This window comes from Pholcus phalangioides, unplaced genomic scaffold, assembly GCF_987345545.1.
Source record: "Pholcus phalangioides strain wild (caught in Gottingen) unplaced genomic scaffold, Ppha-v1.0 ptg000015l_1, whole genome shotgun sequence".
Taxonomy (NCBI): domain Eukaryota; kingdom Metazoa; phylum Arthropoda; class Arachnida; order Araneae; family Pholcidae; genus Pholcus; species Pholcus phalangioides.
Window position 1 is genome coordinate 69,951,304 of NW_028301608.1, and position 19,105 is coordinate 69,970,408.

Genomic DNA, 19,105 nt, shown 5'->3' on the forward strand with positions numbered 1-19,105 from the left:
GCGACAACAAACCGTCATTTCTGCTCCGTCAAATGCGAGAGTTATCAAGGGACAAAACTGACGATGACTTTTTGAACAACCTATGGCTCCAGCGGTTGCCTACGACAATTCAATCTATTCTTTCCGCCTCCACCGAGGAGTTGACGCAGCTTGCCACACTGGCAGATAAAATCCACGAAGTTGCTGTTGATCCAAGAGTGACGTATTCTCTCGCGACCGATGACGAATCTTCAAATGCTGTTACCGTGATTTCGCCTCTCATAGCGGACTTACAAAAACAAGTTTCCAAATTGACAGAGCAGGTTAATCATCTAAGATTTCGACGTTCACGATCGACCTCTCGTGACCGACGTTCATTTTCTAGGGGCTCCAATACGTCGCAACAGCCACGTCAAAATTTTGCATCGGAACTGAACGACTGACACTGTTATTATCATGCCCATTTCGGAAATTTAGCTCGCAAATGCAGAGATCCTTGCACTTTCTCAAAGTCGGGAAACGAGTAGCAGCTGCCACTCAGCAGCCAGTGGGTGGTAGCTTACCTCTTTCCATAAGTCACAGGCTACATGTTTACGACAAGACCACAAATCGTCGATATGTGATCGATACCGGCAGTGACGTATCATGCGTTCCGGTAGGTCGCAACTCGCAAAATCACAATCCCGATCCACTCGAACTGTATGCCGCAAATCAATCCAGGATCAAAACTTATGGTACCGAACTCATTAACTTAGACCTTGGGCTCAGGAGGTGCTTCAAGTGGAACTTTATCGTCGCGCAAGTAGCCGTTCCCATAATCGGTGCTGATTTTCTTGGACATTCGGCCTCTTGGTCGATCTCAAAAATAAACGTCTAGTCGACTCTATCACCAACCTCAGCATCTCCGGCATATCTCAAGCTTGTTCCCAGTGTACCGTTCGTGTGATTGACGACTTCTCTCGCTACCAGTCCATTTTGAAGGAGTTTCCAGAGTTAACTAATCCATATGAAACTTTTCGCTCTGTGAAACACAACACCGTTCATTATATTCAGACCACTGGCCCGCCCATACACAGCCGGCCTCGAAGGTTGAATCCACAGGTGCTTGATACAGTTAAAAAGAATTCGAGTACATGGTAGAACAGGGCATTTGCAGGCCTTCCAAAAGCTCTTGGGCCTCCCCATTACACATTGTGCCGAAAGCTAATGGCGCAATTCGTCCTGTCGGAGATTATCGACGGCTGAATGCGCAAACCGTCCCTGACCGTTATCCAGGACTTTTCACATGCTCTTCATGCTATGAACATCTTTTCAAAATTAGACATCTTACGAGCATATCACGCTATTCCAGTCAATGAACCGGACATTCACAAAACCGCTATCATCACACCTTTCGGACTGTTTGAGTTTCCGTTCCTGAATTTCGGTCTGTGCAACGCTGCCCAGTGCTTTCAACGTTTCATCAATGAAATTCTCCGTGACGTTCCGAACTGTTTCGCTTACCTAGATGACATACTCGTTTTTTCAGCCGATGAAGATTCTCATGTATCCCATCTCCGACAAATATTTCGACAGCTAGCCCAATATGGTATAAAGCTCAACGTATCCAAGTGTGAATTCGGAGTGTCGGAACTTTCGTTTCTCGGCCGACAAATATTTCGACAGCTAGCCCAATATGGTATAAAGCTCAACGTATCCAAGTGTGAATTCGGAGTGTCGGAACTTTCGTTTCTCGGCCGACAAATATTTCGACAGCTAGCCCAATATGGTATAAAGCTCAACGTATCCAAGTGTGAATTCGGAGTGTCGGAACTTTCGTTTCTCGGCCGACAAATATTTCGACAGCTAGCCCAATATGGTATAAAGCTCAACGTATCCAAGTGTGAATTCGGAGTGTCGGAACTTTCGTTTCTCGGCCATAAGGTTTCTGCAGCCGGCATTGGACCTCTACCCGAAAAAGTACAAGTTATCCTAGACTACCCGTTGCCGAAGACCATCAGAGATCTGAGACAATTTCTAGGACTTTTAAATTTTTATCGAAGGTTCTTTCCACACGCTGCACACAAGCAAGCCAGATTAACTGCTTTTCTCAAAGGCTCTAATAAAAACGAAAAAAAAAGATATACCTTGGACAGAAGAAGATCGACAGGCGTTCACAGAAACCAAGCAGCAGTTAGCTCAGGCGACACTAATCCTATGTGCACCCTAATCCTAACGCTCAGATAGCCTTGTGTGTTGATGCATCGGATTACGCTATTGGGGGTGCACTTCACCAAATCAACAACAATAAACTCGAGCCACTCGGTTTTTTCTCGAGAAAACTGAGTGAGACAGAACAAAAGTACAGCGCCTATGACCGAGAATTGCTTGCTGCAAACATTTCCAGTTCATGCTCGAAGGAAGGCAGTTTTGCATTCTCACAGACCATAGGCCATTAACGTTTGCCTTCAATCAAAAACCGGAAAAAACTTCTCCTCGACAGACCCGACAGCTTTCGTTCATTTCACAATTTACGACTGACATTCGTTACGGGAAAGGTTGTGGCAATCAGGTTGCTGATGCTCTCTCCCGAATAAATGCGATCGAACTCTCCAGCCAAATCGATTACGAAGCAATTGCTCAAGCACAGACGACCGATCCAGAGTTGCCCGAGTTGCAGACGGATTCCTCATTGCAGCTTCAGAAGCTTCTCCTACCTGGAACTTCAGCCGAAGTCTTATGCGACATTTCCGACGGAAGAGTCAGACCGTATATACCAAAGGACTTTCGACTACAAGTCTTCAAGGTAACTCATGGACTCTCGCATCCAGGAGTGAAAGCAACGCAACGACTCATCACTGAGCGCTTCGTCTGGCCGTCGGTCAAGAAAGACTGTAAAACATGGGTGACATCGTGCATACCATGTCAACGGACGAAAGTGCAACGTCACACGGTCAGCGACTCAGGAACATTCTTGCTACCGAACGCAAGATTCGACCACGTACACATCGATATCATCGGACCACTTCCACCAAGCCAGGGCAACCGATACGCAATAACGATGATTGACAGATTCACACGCTGGCCGGAAGTAGTGCCTGTTGCAGATATCTCGGCGGAAACAGTTGCAAGATCTTTTGTGTCAACTTGGGTTTCCTGATTCGGCGTACCTAGCAGAATCACCACTGACAGAGGTCGACAGTTCGAGGCACAGTTATTCCAAGAACTGACGCAGCTGCTAGGAATACAAAAACTTCGAACGACATCATTTCATTCTCAAGGCAACGGCCTAGTCGAAAACTTCCATCGGCCACTAAAGGCAGCTCTAAAGTGCCAACTCACCGACCGATGGGTAGATGTCTTACCAATTGTTCTCCTTGCCCTCCGCTCAACCTATCAACCCGAACTCAAGGCCACATGTGCAGAACTGCTCTATGGTGCCACACTGCGGTTACCCGCCGAGTTCTTGGTTCCAAGTAGCCCACGGATCCACTCACATTCGCAGCACAACTAGCGAACACCATGCGTAATATTGCGCCCGTTCCTATTGCTAACCACAATAAACTGAAGGTCTTCATTCATCCAGCACTTCAGACTCACGTGTTTGTGCGCAGAGATGCCGTGAAGCCTCCGCTCCAGTCCACTTATGATGGCCCGTTTGGAGTCATGCAGCGGACGCCCAAATGCTTCGTGTTACGGATTAAAGATAAGCATGAAACGGTGTCCATAGACCGACTAAAGCCAGCATTTTTGCTGCAGGAAGATGTGCTACCACAAAACTTTCAGCCAGTGAAAAGACCACCGAACCTACCACTCGTAGTGGGAGAAAAGTCCGATTACCTGATCGCTATAAATCGTGACTGAAGTCACTGGTGGGAGAGTACTGTGGGGTTTGCCGCCGCTGTGGTGGTCGAGTGGTTATAGTGACGGACTCGCGATGCGAGGATCCGGGTTCGAACCCCACAGTGGTGGTCGGCTGAAGTTGGTTTTCTGTGGTTCCCACCTTCAAGGCGCAAATGCGAGCCGATCTCCCCGTTAAAATGTCTCGCCACAGAGAGCAACAGTCCTACAACGATAAATCATTCAATCATAACACTTCACTCATAGTTTGAAAAACTGGTGGCAGATGGCAGCACTACACGTAACAAGCATTACAGAGAAACAAAAAAAACTTCACGTCAGGTTTCACTACACGTACACGCTCATTCCCACATGTACCGATTCGTTGGGGGTTCCGCGGGGGGGGGGGTGTGTGGTGTAGCAGTAGTAGGTAGGGCTTCCAAAAAATGGCTCGGGGATCCATGATGTTCTTAAGTCAGCCACCTCGTTGGGCAATTTGCCTGTTGTGGCTTGTATTTGTATTTATAAGTAAAAACCTGACAGATGGCAGCACGGATACTGGCAGAAGGAGAAAGTCTTTCTGTGAGGACACGATATATCTGTCGACACCACTAATCTACGAACGTTGAGAGTTGTTCGTCTTCAACCGTTGAGTTCGCCATGTGCCATCGACGCCGTCGCATTTCTCTTTCTGTGTAATTAATATATAAATATGTTTTAATAAATAATAATATTCGTTCCCGTGCTGCTCTCGCCTTAACCCCATTGTACGGGGAAAATATATTGTACGAATTTTGTGCGTTTGTTGAATTTTTCGGCTATATTTCCGTAATCGGGTTTCCTGCCAACTTGGCGAAATCTCTGTAACAAGTTTGGCGAGTTTCATATTACCCATAATTCCTCAAGAATTATAGCTATGGTAACCCTAATAAGACGTGGAGCCATGATATTCCCTAAATTATTAGTTTTTTGATCATGCCACACACTGAAACTAACTTTAATTGTTATATATAATTACCTTTCATAAATTTTATGATAAATACTCTTTTATTGAAGTGATGAATTTAAATTAAAGGTAATATGAGCGTTTTAATCTGGCTACATATTTTTCCACCGGGGTGCCATGTTTGTTTTTTTTGTTGACATCTGGAATTCGGACGCCCTTGACCACCTGTGCGGCTTTGACGAATCAAATACTTGAATTTCGCTGTATTTGATGATATTTATAACCACGACAGCGATTGGGCAGACTGTGACGTCACTTGATTAATATGAATAACATTAATTTATTACATAATATTAATTAATATTTAATGAAATAAATATTCTACAGAAACAGTATAAAGGTCATTAATAAATGCATCTATACCTATATCTTTAAGTACAAATAATATTGCATGCTCTGACACCTGTAGGCTGTACTTCGTATGGCACACGAAAAGGGTCGCACCGATCCGTAAAGAATTTTTAAAGATTATTTTTTCCTTTCGTCTGATTTTATCCTTATTGGATTACAGATCTCTTGGTGCTGTAGGAACAAAGTCAATATTTACCCAGGTCGACCGAGCGTAGCGAGCGGGAAGCGGATATATCCGCGGCGCAACCGAAGCGCGCCGCGTTACTTGTTGGTCGATTTTGATGGTCATTCATGGTCATTCTTGATAAAATGACCATGATACCTGTAGAAAACCCCTGTAGCAAGAAAATCGACCAACAAGTAACGCGGCGCGCTTCGCTTGCGCCGCGGATATATCCGCTTCCCGCTCGCTACGCTCGGTCGACCTGGGTAAATATTGACTTTGTTCCAACAGCACCAAGAGATCTGTAATTCAGTAAGGATAAAACCCGACGAAAGGAATGTACCGACAGTCCAATGAAGTAATTAATAACTATAATAACTCATAATTACTGACTATAAATATAACATAGGTTATATACACTGCTGGCCACCCAAATTGCAACACCAAGAAAGACAAGAGATATCGCAACAATATTTATTTTGTAGATAACATGTTGACCAAGCATCAAATGATTAAATTTATAGACTTCTGTGAAGTGTGGTTCCTGCCAAAATCAGTAGCCAGAGTAGCCGCCATTGTTGGAGATCACCGCTGCCACACGCCTCGGCATTGATTCAAAGAGACTTTGGATGTGTTCTTGGGGTACAGCAGACCACGCAGCTTCCATGCGTTGCCAAAGTTGATCTGGTGTGGCAGCTGGGGATGTAATCTGGGTCAATCGTTGAGAAACCATGGGCCACATGTTTTCTATCGGCAAAAGATCCGGAGAGCGAGCTGGCCAGGGAAGCAATTCAATCTGGCGATTGACGAAGAACCTTTGGACAATGCGTGCCACGTGTGGTCGCGCATTATCCTGTTGAAATATGGCTGTGGGCAAGCCCTGAAGGTAAGGAAGGACAACTGGCTCCAACACCTCGGAGATGTAGCGCTGGCTTTTTAAAGTACCGGCAATGCGTACTAGAGGAGTGCGAGAGTGATATCCAATACCGCCCCATACCATAATACCCGGTGCAGGACCAGTGTGGCGGTGCATAACGCAGCTGTTCAGCGTCCTCTCTCCACGGTGTCTCCAGACTCGAATCCGACCATCGTGGTGTTGCAGACAGAAGCGTGACTCGTCAGTAAAGACAATTTCATTCCATTGTGCCGTCCACATCCTTCTTTCATCGCACCATTCGCGGCGGAGACGTCTGTGGTTCTGCGTCAAGGGTAGACGAAGCAATGGACGTCTTGCGGACAGACCACTCTGCTGTAAATGGCGTCGAATGGTACGCGCAGACTGAATGTGCTGTGCTATGGTTCGTGATGTGGCTGAGCGATCCATCACTGCCATACGCACAATACGCCTGTCATCACGTGAAGTGGTGCACTGAGGTGGATGCGATCGAACACGTCGGTCCGTCGTACCCTCCTGCATCCAACGATCACATATCCGCATTACAGTTGTTTGGTTTCGTCCAACACGACTACCGATTTCCCTGAAAGATAATCCACAATCTCGGTAGGCCACTATCCTTCCTCTGTCGAACTCGGATACTTGATCAAAAGATGATCGCTGTTTTCTACGAGGCATAATTGATCGTTTTTTTGAAAAAACCACAAGAAAAACACAATTGCCGTACTTCAAATCGTCGAAATCTCCAAGCCTTAAACAGCGCTTTGAAGTGGCGCCACAGGCGCGCGTGATGTGCGTCTGCGCTGAAATTCTAATCATTTGCATATCTCACCTCCGCTAATGCATGTTGCAAATTTTATATTATTTGCATGCTTCCTTCAGGGTGTTGCATTTACGGTGGCCAGCAGTGTACATCAAAATAAAAATTATTATAATAATATTACTTAGTATTATTATATTAATTTGTATTTCTTATTATTATAGTATAAATTATTAATTACAATTGTTAATAACATTTATAATAAATATAAATTTTTACTAACTATCTGACACTTATAATAAATCAATTTCGATTCATTAGTTCTCATTTAATTGTAAAATCGAGCTTTTCTGCATATTCGTGACGTCACAAGATGCTATGACGTCACATAGAATGTTCTAACACAGCTACCACATATAAGCAAGTATCACACGTTGGCGAGAAAAAACATTCGCCAAGTTGGTACGAAACCCGATTACGGAAATATATCCGAGATCTCTTTAACGGGTTAAGTTCAGTGGCAAAGTTCTGACGTTCATTCATTCATTCAGCGTCTCACAATCGACTGACGGTTTTCAAAATGGGATTTAGCAAGATAACCAAGACAGATTTTGAAGTCAATCTTGCGGAATACAAATGTGTGAAATCAACAATTCCAGCTACGTCATTCATTTTGCGAGGGGTTGTGTAGTTATTAAAAAAAATTACTCTTTATATGGACACCCTGTGAAAAAAAAAAAAATTAGAAACTTGTTCCCCCGTCTCTCCTAAAGCCAACAAAAAAATTCCACGTTTCTAAGTGCGATATTCGCAGAGATATTTGAATTCAAAAAGAAAAGTAGTAGGAAACTTGGGGAAGAACAACAAAAACTAACGGAAAACGCTTCTTCTTTCCCAACTTTTCTCCGATTTTTGAATTCAGATATCTTGGCGAATATTGCACTTGGAAACGAGAAATTTTTTTTTGTTGGCATCAGGAAAGAAAACTTTCTAATTGAGTTTCTGGACACAGGGTGCCCACATATAAAAAGTTAATTCTTTCTATTTCAATAACTGTGTAACCCCTTGCAACATGAATGACGTATCTGAAATCCCTTCGGCTATATTCCACAATTATAAAATGACTGCGCCCGAGTATCGTGGTGGTAAGATGCTCGTCTACCACCGTGGTGAAGGTTGTTGTCACGGTTCTCGGTTAAGCGCCTTCATTTCCAACCCAACTCGTTAATGGCAGCAAATTGTAATTTTGCGATATGGCCAGAGTTTGTGGAATAAATAGAAGAGGGGAAAAAATTCCAAAATATATATATATAAAGTGATTCTGGAAACCTGAAAAGGAGGACAAAAAGTCGAATTTTCTAAAACGTCGGGGGATGCTTGAAATGACGCTAAAATGGAGGACGGATAGAAATCCTACCCCTAAGCAAGTTGACTGGAATTTCAAGTTATATGGTGCTGCCATCTTTAGGATGTATATTTAGTCAGCTGCGAAGCTTGTGGTTTTTTTTTTAAATTGTATAACGCAGAGTTTCTAAAAATGTGCATCACGGTAAGCTGGAGGTACTCATTTATGTGCCCATTTCGAAGTGGTTCGAATATGGGCCCGCCCCTCCACGGATAAGACTGGCAGAACGGCCAAAAAAATATGTGCCGCGGAATTGGCAAGTCGGTTCAGTAGTATAATGTAGTATCTCTCTCTCTATATATATATATATAGAGAGAGAGAGAAGTGGTCTCTCTCTCTCTTTTATAAGTTTCAAAATATTTACTAACTATTCTGGGAAGGTCCCCACATGTGCCATGGATTGGGCAAGGGAGCCGTTGGTGACAAGAGTTTCGGGGTCTAACTGGCAGAAAGCCAGCTAAGAAAGCCTTATCTAGCTCTTACGTTGGGGGGGGGGGGGGGGAAGAGAACACGATTTCGCCACCCTCATCACTGTAAAATTCGATGATTTACAACAGTGTTTTGTTCCCACTTAAAATATGCCACTCCTTACATTTTGCCGCCCAGGCAATTGCCTCCTTTGCCCTCCTTCCCTAATTCCATCCTGTTTTAACCAGAAATTTCCGGGGGGGGGGGGCGAGATCAAAGTGTTGAAGCATTTAGATTAAACTATGTTAAACCATAAAAATCAGTCATTTTTTACATTTCGTGGGGTGGCACCGGACCACGCCCCTTTTTGCCAAGGCCTTGTCTAACTGGATTTTTCCAGTCGAATTATTTTGTACTATTCTTATATCATATGCAGTCTGCACTGAATAAAATTAAAACGGAAAAAACATAGAATTACATGTAATTAAGGCTGGGAATCGATTGAAATTTTTAACTGGTTAATCGAAAACTTTTAATTCATTAATCGAATTTTATTACACGAAATTGTTAAGGCTAACTATTCATAACAAACGTAATATTGGTCATTATATAATATTAATTGATGATTAAGGAAATATATTTCATTCATTTCAAAGCCCTATTTTCTGGACGTGAACAAATGTAGGAATAGATTAAGAAATTCTGGCCGCCCACATGAAGCTGAACATGCAATATTTTTTATGCTTACATTTTATAATATATACTGAACATATTTTGTCATATCCTTCAGTTTCTTAACTCGGATCTTGTCGGTTTTTCTTTTTTAGAATATCGATTATTTTAGGTTCATCACTGATTCCAAAACAATTTTCATCTTCATACTGTTGCTTGTTTCCTGTAGGAAATATCTAAGAGAGGAGTTTTTCGCTCTTAATTGGTCCTGGGGACGGACAGACGTGTTTCTCGAGCGCCAAAACTGATGTTAACAGTGAAAACAATATACGTCGAGCTTATCTTTTAAAACTGCAATCAAACTCAATTTGAAACTGAAATCTTCCCCAGTTTTCGTTGAATCGACTTGCATTTCCCAATCCCAAAAAGTCTGATGAAATTATTGAGATTCAAGAATATTTAAAAATGGCACTTATCTAAAATGTTATATCCAGGAACCTCTCATTTATAAGACATCTAATCGGTTTCATCAAGTAAATAAAGTTAATTTGCATTCTTTTAATGAAAGTTTTAATTCAATTTTAATCGGATTGATCGAGTCGATTAACTGCAACTAAAATTTTTAACTGCGATTAACAACTGATCGATAAATCGAACCGATTAATCGGACCAGCCCTGCATATAATGTACGTATTTAAATATCAATTCTTATTATTTCATTTAAAATGTAATGTGAGAAATAACTGTTTCTTTCATACTTACATTTTGAGGGTTTGTGACCAAAGACTCCATTAAAAAAAGACGGTATTCGGATGCTACCACCGATGTCGTTGCCGATTCCGATAACGGAACCTGCCGATGCTAACAGAGCACCCTCACCACCTAATCCAAATATAAAAAAATAACACTCTATTTATTCTATTTTCATGCGCAAAAATAATTGGGTATTAAAATGTTTAATACCCGTCAAGTGACGCGCGAAGGGCAAGTGATGCCTGTGAAGTGATGCGCAGGGCCGTCTTAAGATCACCATGGGCCCCCAGGCCAAGTGATGTTTTGAGGCCTTTTACCTGGAAAACTCTCGAAAATTTCAACCACTTCTCATTTTTGTGAGGCCCCCTCTCCTCTTGAGGCCCCCGGGCCCTGCCCGGGTGGGCCCATGCGTTAAGACGGCAATGGTGATGCGCGTACATCAGTTCCGTTCTACCAACTCGTTAATGGCAGCAAATTGTAATTTTGCGATATGGCCAGAGTTGGTGGAATAAATAGAAGTGGGGAAAAAATTCCAAAATATATATATATATATTTTTTGGAATTTTTATATATATATTTATTTATAAAGTGATTCTGGAAACCTCAAAAGGAGGACAAAAAGTCGAATTTTCTAAAACGTCGGAGGATGCTTGAAATGACGCTAAAATGGAGGACCCCTAAGCAAGTTGACTGGAATTTCAAGTTATATGGTGCTGCCATCTTTAGGATGTATATTTAGTCAGCTGCGAAGCTTGTGGTTTTTTTTTTTAAATCGTATAACGCAGAGTTTCTAAAAATGTGCATCACGGTAAGCTGGAGGTACTCATTTATGTGCCCATTTCGAAGTGGTTCGAATATGGACCCGCCCCTCCACGGATAAGACTGGCAGAACGGAGAAAAAAATATGTGCCGCGGAATTGGCAAGTCGGTCACAATTCAGTTCAGTAGTATATATGTATAATACCCGGGGATAAAGCGATTAATGAAAGGAACAAATCTAGATTTAAAGAAACATAGAAATGAAATTTTTTACCCTTTTTAAAGGGTCGCGAAGTATTTCGACTTCCCCCTCCAAACTTCAAGTTATCCATCTGCGTGTTTCAGCTTTCAAAAATGCTTAGTTAAAGCAGTGGAATTTTTTCGATGTACTTTTTACGGCCCCACAATAAATTTTAAACTATCCTAAACTACATATATGAATTTATACAGTTGAATATTAAAAGACAATGCGGAGACATTAATTTTCATACTTGAGAAGGTGTAAATAAAAAGTTGAAATCAATGTTATTTCATGGATATCCAACTCAAAAGTAGGTCTGGCTAATTACTTCCTATTTAATCTTCTGGGCTTCTTGTACTTCTAAGTGAACTCAATATTTCAAAAATGAGAATTCAATACAATTTTTTAAATTATTGATTTAGTGGAAAACCCCACTAAATTTTCGCATTTCCACAGTAAAATCGGCAATTTTAACACGGATTTCAATAGGGATCATCCTTTGCCTGACAATCAAAGTGATGCTGATAATGATTATGGCATCTATTAAAAATGTCTCATTACTGGGAGGATTGAAAAAGTCGCAAACCATTACAAAGGCATGAAACACATCTGAAACTCATCGCTAGGGAACCACGGTAACCAAAGTAAACGTTCGGAAAGTGATTGTTGAGGCCCAAAAACCATTGTTGCCGGACAGTTTTTTGCCCATTTGGGGCATTTGCCCTGCTCTGATGAAATTTTAAAGTAGCCTATCGTTCAAGTCGGGTCCCATTTGGTACATATGCAAAATTTGGCGACGATCGATCTAAAATTGTAGATTTGTATAGAGAACATACATACAGACAGACACACAGATAGAAAATCAATTTTATATATATACTAGCTATAATACCCGGCGCTGCCCGGGTTTTCTTCAATGAGGCTGTTAGAAACACGTGATATCTCCCTCTTTCTTTGAGGGACATGCAAACCGTGTCTAAGTTAACCAATATGGCGACGTCCTGCGCGACTCATGAAAGAAATAAATCTAAATTTAAAGAAACGTAGAAATGAATAGTCCCCCCCCCCTTTTTTATGGGTGTTAGGTATTTCGATTCCCTCCCCCTGAACTTCAAGTTATCAATTTCTGCCTGTTTCAGCTTCCAAAAATGCTTAATTAAAGCTGTGGAATTTTTTCGATGCACTTTACGGGGCCCATAACTAATTTTAAAAACACAAGATTTACAGAAGACTGGATGTTGTGAAGATATTTATTATTTGAGATGTTAATTTTTTAAGGAAGGAAAAAACTCATCTTTGCCTCTACCGGGAGTTGAACCCGGGTCCCTCGATTGCCGGACGAGTGCTCTGGCCACTAAGCTACAGAGGAGATAGAGATTTTCCTTCGCCATGTCATAATTTTAAAAACATCCTAAACTATATGAATTTATGCAAATAAATATCAAAAGACAATACGGAGACATTAATGTTCATGATTGAGAAGATGTAAATAAAAAGTTGAAATCAATGTTATTACATGGATATCCAACTCAAAAGTAGATCCGGCAAATTATTCATATTTTTAATTTTCTGGGCTTCGTATCTCCAAGTGAATTCAATATTTCAAAAATCGAGAATTCAATTTAATTTTTAAAATTATTGATGTGGCAGGGAACCCCCCCCCCCCCACTAAATTTCCGTATTTATGCAGTTAAATCGGCAATTTTAATAGTGATTTCTATGAGGATCACCCTTTTCCTGACCCTCAAAGCGATGATGGTGATGATTATGACGTCTATTCAAAAAGCCTAATTACTGAGAATATTGAAAATGTGGCAAACCATTATAAAGGCATAAACTATTATACATAACTGGCAGCATTAAAGAAGTGGCAAACCATTGTAAAGACATAAACACGTCTGAAACTCATCGCTAGGGAACCAACGGGTTTTCTTCAAGGAGGCTTTTTTTCGATCACGTGATATCTCCCTCTCTTTTTCTTGAGGGACATACAAACCGTGTCCAAGTTAACCAATATAGCGACTTCGCGATTCATGAAATAATTAAATCTAGATTTACAGAAACGTAGAAATGAATATATATTTTTCCTTTTTTAAGGGGCGCTAGGTATTTCGATAAACCTCCACCCCCTGAACTTCAAGTTACCCATCTGCCTATTTCAGCTTCCAAAAAATGCGTAATTAAAGCTGTGGAGTTTTTTCGATACACTTTTTACGGACTCATAATTAATTTTAAAATATCCTAACCTACATGAATTCATGAAAATAAATATCAAAAGACATTAATTTTCATGCTTGAGGATATAAATAAAAAGTTTAAATCAATATTATTGCATGGATATCCAAATCAAAAGTAGGTCCGGCTAATCACTTCATATTTAATCTCCTGGGCTTCGTATATCTCTAAGCGAACTCAATATTCCAAAAATCGAGGATTAAATACAATTTTTAAAATTATTGATGGGGCGGAAAACACCACCAAATTTCCGCATTTCTACAGTAAAATCGGTAATTTTTACACTGATTTCTATGGGAATCATCCTTTGCCTGACCCTCAAACTGATGCTGATGATTATTATGACGTCTATTCCAAAAGCCTCATTACTGGGAGGATTGAAAAAGTGGCAAACCATTATAAAGGCATAAACTATTATACATATTGTAACAGGATTAGAGAAGGGACAAACCATTGTAAAGGCATATACACGTCTGAAACGCATTGCTAGGGAACCACGGTAACCAAAGTAAACGTTCAAAAAGTGATTGTTGAGGCCCAAAAACCATTGTTGCCCGACAGTGTTTTGCCCATTTGCGGCATTTGCCCTGCTCTGATGAAATTTTAAAGTAGCCTATCGTTCAAGCCGGGTCCCATTTGGAACATATGCAAAATTTGGCGACGATCGATCTAAAATTGTAGATTTGTATAGAGAACATACACACACACACACACACACACACACACAGAAAATCAATTTTATATATATAGATAGATATATATATAGAGAGAGAGAGAGAAGCTTATAAGTTTCAAAATATTTACTAACTATTCTGGGAAGGTCCCCACATGTGCCATGGAATTTTTCCTCTCTGACTTTTATGTAATTTTTTGAAGACAAATTTTCTACCTATTTATATAGCAGAATAGCACATGCTGGTTGAGCGAATATCCGAGAACGCGGAGATATTTTTTTCCAAAAGAAAAGTTGGTGTGTGTTGTATATTCTTCGATATAGAAATGTTTCCTGATGCGCGTCCTCCGACCCCGTGTTTCCCACTCTTGCAGAATGTGCTTCTAAATCAGTGTTTCCTAACCGGCGTGCCCTGGCACCCGCATGCCGCGAGATATTATAGAGATAAGTCAAAAAATATTACGGTCCACAAAGGCATGGGCGGAGATATGGGGGAGCGTGGGGGGGGGGCATTGCTCCCCCAGCGTCAGAGGGGGAGTAGACTGATCTAATGTATATATGTATATATAATTGACATCATCATCATCGTGCCGCCCCCCCCCCCCAGCAATAATGACCGTACCCCCTTCGACTTCCAAGTCCATCCCCACCTATGCACTAAATTTTGAAGAAGTTTTTCTCCAAAACTCCTTCAAAATATTCTCGATGTATTCACATTGTTAACAAACCCTTTTCTCACGTTTCTTCTTTGTGTAATTTTGAGACGCTTCGCGTACATGTATTCCGTCCTGTAACTGTGCATCATGCGACCATTGTATTCAAGGGCGTCGGAAATGTTTCGAAACTGTGGGTGCTCGTCTTTAGTTTTATATCGGAAATTTTAATTTCTGGATCAATTCTGGGGTTGCTCGGATCCATGTCACAAATTACTGTGGGTGATTTGTGGTGTGGTGATTGGGTGTGGGTGATTTGTGGGTGATTGGGTTTAACACCCACGGCTGTTTGTGTGCTCATATAGTTTGTAAGTATAGATTGTTTTTTCATATATTTTCATGAAGAGGTGTAGTGTTGGATATTTGAGGTGCGGTGGACCTGCGTGTGAGTTCTTCCCATGTGTGGCCGCTGATTTTCTGTTTCTTCCGCAGGTTGCATCTCGGTGTAGGTTTTTTTTTGTTTTTGTACAATATGTCACGCACTCTTTCCCCCTTTCCGGTGGTGCCAGGTGTAATTTCATACATACCCAATTTTGTAAGCAATGTACATTTCTTCCCCAGCAGCCCTTGCTTTTAACTGTACGCGTGTATTTTTCGATACGATACTTTGATTTTTCACACCTTCTTGACTTTTCCTGCCCCTATCATACTGTTTTTACCCCGGCGGTGACCTATTGGTTAGAAATTCTTCGGAATATGGACTGGACCGCCGTTTCGATTAGTAAGTAAGTAAAGTAAGTAAGTTGCTGATTTTTGTCTTGCACTGAGAGAAGAGTACCCTAACCTAATGAAAAAAGCAATTAATGCACTTTTGCCCTTTTGAACATCATGTCAATGCGAGCAAGCCTTCTCTGCTATGGCGATAATAAAATACAAAGCAAGAAATAGACTACTACTATTCAACCACACATACAACTCGTACACATTCCTCTTTGGGATTTCTAACGAATTGGTACATGCCGGAATGTGCGTGTATGTATTCGAACCTAACGTGACGTTTGTTTCTGTGTAATGCTTGTTATGTGTAGTGCTGCCATCTGCCAAGAAATACACTGCAAGACCTTGAGAAGAATTTGCGTGTTTCCTTGCCAACTGTAAAGCCTGATTTCAAGTATCTGTTCTCTAAGCATCAATCACAAGTTTCACCTTCATGATTAATCAAACAAAACTATACTGATGTATTTTTACTTAATGATTTTTGTTGTAGTAAACTGCATTCTGTTTTCAAGGAAGGGTGCCCCAAGTTTTTAATGTTATTCCCAAGGGTGCCGCGAACTTCAAAAGGTTGGAAGACGCTGTTCTAAATATAGGCATACTACTACTACACCAACTCTGGTCATATCGCTATATTGCAATTTACTGCCATTAGTGAGATGGGTTGGAAGTGAAGGCGCTGTCTATTGGTGGTCGCCTCGAGTTCGTTAGGGAAAATATCTTATCTATATCCTCCCTTGGGTTCGAACCCGGGACCCCGACAACAACCTTCATGATGGTAGACGAGCATCTTACCACCATGCCACTCGGGCACAGATAGGCCTACTAGGGCATGCTGTTTGGGGTCACGCTGCCTGCGTGGGAGTGTATTATATGGTGTACTAACTGATACCCGGTGACGTTGCCCGCCCCGTAAAAAATTTATATATGGGTCATTCCCAAAAAAAAAGGATACGAACCGTTTCCGAGACTTTGTAATTTTTTTTTTTTTTTTGAGTTTCAGAAATCCTCTTGTAATAATTTTAATTTTTTTTCTAGTTCTTCGTTTAATTCTCTGTCATATTCAATTTCTTAATTTGTTTCAGATGGTATCTAATTTTGTTTAAAAATCATTGTTTGTAGCAAAAACCTCAAAATCTATCTGTTCCAGCTTGAAAAAGTGTTAAACGAAGAGACTTGATGCAAATCTGGAATTTTTCCCCAAAAAACTTCGAATCTCATTTTATGTTTGTGCCATCGATAAATAAAACTGACAGTAAAATTTTGAAAAACAGAAAAGTCATTATCATACGGAGTTATATTAGGACTAAAGAAAATTGCTGCTCCTCACAGCTAATACAAACCACTGCTTCCACCGGCTGTTTTTTTAGGATCATAAGGGTTGTTCGTCCGACCATACAAGTTATTGTAGGCCTCGATCCAGAAGCACTGTTCGCTCGTATTGGTAACCACTATGGGGATCGCTCCGGCTTTCCTCAGTCTGGTCACGACCTCCGCATCTTCCTTCCCTCGAATGCCGCGGCGACTCACGACTCCGCAGGTAAAAAGCATACCTTTTGAAAAATTTGCGATAAAAATTACTTCAACACTTACTTCTCATAGAAATATAAAATTCACTGCAAGATTAAAATAAAATTTCAAGAAAAAGTGGCCCGAGCTACAAATTACTGTAATTTTCAGCATTTGCAGTGACTGACAAATGCTTCTAAACATAGAAAATTTCCAAGAAGCACTGTGCAAGCCAGTTGCATATAAAGAAGTGCGGAAGGAGTATCCTTGATGTATATGCTTTAAGACATGGGTATCAAACTGGCAGGCACCGAAGGAACTATTGGTGTCCAGTAACGTCGCAACAAGATCCAAAAGGTATTGGGGTTTTTTTTCGATTAAAACATAAATTCTTTTTTTTTCTTAAATAAAAAGTACGAATAATTTATATCAAAAAAAGTTATGAAACAGAATGAATCGGCAGTGAAAACTGCTAAACATATTCGCAAAAATTTCCAAGCTTTTTTAGCGACTGTTCCTTGGTTAAGAAATGGATGATAAATGTGATAAATGCTGCAGAAAATGTCTAGCTAAAATATGTGCAAGCAAATTTCATGATGTTTTTTTTATACCGAGACGTGTTATGGTCGAAAGAATAAAATTACTGGATGATAATTTGCGTGACAAGTTGGAAGTAATATACTCAAACACATAGTTTTTCAATTGCGCTCAATGAAATTTCGGGTATGCGAGATTATTTGACTCAAATGACTGTTTCTTCCAGCTTGTAATGGCAACATGAACATCACTGAAGAATTTTTAGAAATCTTTTCTAAACCACAAAAAGGAAAAATATATCCGACGGCGTGGCAAAATGCATCAAATTATGAACTTGGGAAAAATATCAACTTCCTATGAACAAACTTGTAGCAACGAGAAAAGGTGGTACGTCAGCAATGGCCGGCAAAAATATAAATTTTGCTTTAACAGTTATAGTAAAATTGAAAAAAATATACGTATTCAGACATTCGTAAAGTTCTACTACTACTACTTGTGTACAGTAAAGCTTGGTTAATTCGAAAGCGGTTTATTCGAATTGTGGATAATTCGAACTTTTACGAACTCCCCTTGGAGGAGTTTTCTATCTAATTTAATGTTACAATTTCTTGTTTACTTCGAAATTTTTTCGAATGTTTTAGATAATTCGAAGTTGGAGGGGGAAAAATCGCGATTGTTGTATGAGCAAATTTATAGTTTGGAAAATTTCTAGAAGTCAGGCTGTTTTATTTGACCAACTTGTGTTTAACAAGTTGGTCATTCAAAAACAAATAAAAGTTTGAAAGTTCCGTTTTTCTCTACTCTTTCGTTGATAATTCAATGTCCATTTTGACATTGTTCAGCTGGAGTACATGGAGAATGCGTGCCACTTGATACCGATTATATTGTTCAACCAATGGATCAAAGCGTACCATTCAAAATCTGAATCTTTTTATTGCCATTAAGAGCATGGAAAGTACCGGAAGGTTCAGATGGAAATACGTTAATGCAGCGTTTCTCAATCTTTTAGTATTTGCGACCCAATTTTCAATCATAATTTTCATCGCCCCCCCCCCACAAGTGCAGTACAGGGGGGCACCCCCCCCCCCCATGAAATTTTTGGAACTTTCATATGGAATATTACATTCAAATAATTTCCTGAAAATTACTTTTATCAACTTATTTTAAACGAAAATAAAACAATCTTTCCTCTGAGAAAGTCACGAAAATACTGAACAATATGGGATGTATGTCAACCCATTCATAACAATTAGAAAAATCATCCCTCCCAACAGGGAGCTCTGTATCCCCCCCCCGTTCCCTATCGCTATCGAATCTATCGTGAATGTGTATGTTATAATCTGCGTGTTAGCTGATCGAGACAAAAAAAACTGCAGTAAAGGACCCCTTTATTCGTGGGAGTTAACGACATTCGGTTGGGGGGGGGGGACTGCGGAAAGAAAAAAAAAGGAGTAAAGAAGAGAAGGGAGATGCTTGTGGAGGCGAGATCACGGGAAAAGAAGAAAGAGTTTAA

At 40.5% G+C, this 19,105-nt stretch overlaps 1 protein-coding gene across 2 annotated transcripts in view; it reads right to left on the reverse strand.

Annotated features, from left to right (window-relative positions):
• The window catches only part of LOC149076622 (fatty-acid amide hydrolase 2-A-like), a 39,903-nt gene that overhangs the window by 11,209 nt on the left and 9,589 nt on the right, over positions 1–19,105 (reverse strand). For both annotated transcript variants that reach the window (XM_089244239.1, XM_089244240.1), the window contains exons 3-4: positions 16,890–17,099; positions 10,221–10,340 (exon numbers count right to left, since the gene is read on the reverse strand). In XM_089244239.1, the coding sequence (XP_089100365.1) occupies positions 10,221–10,340; positions 16,890–17,099 (330 nt within the window). The remainder of the gene's footprint in view (positions 1–10,220; positions 10,341–16,889; positions 17,100–19,105) is intronic.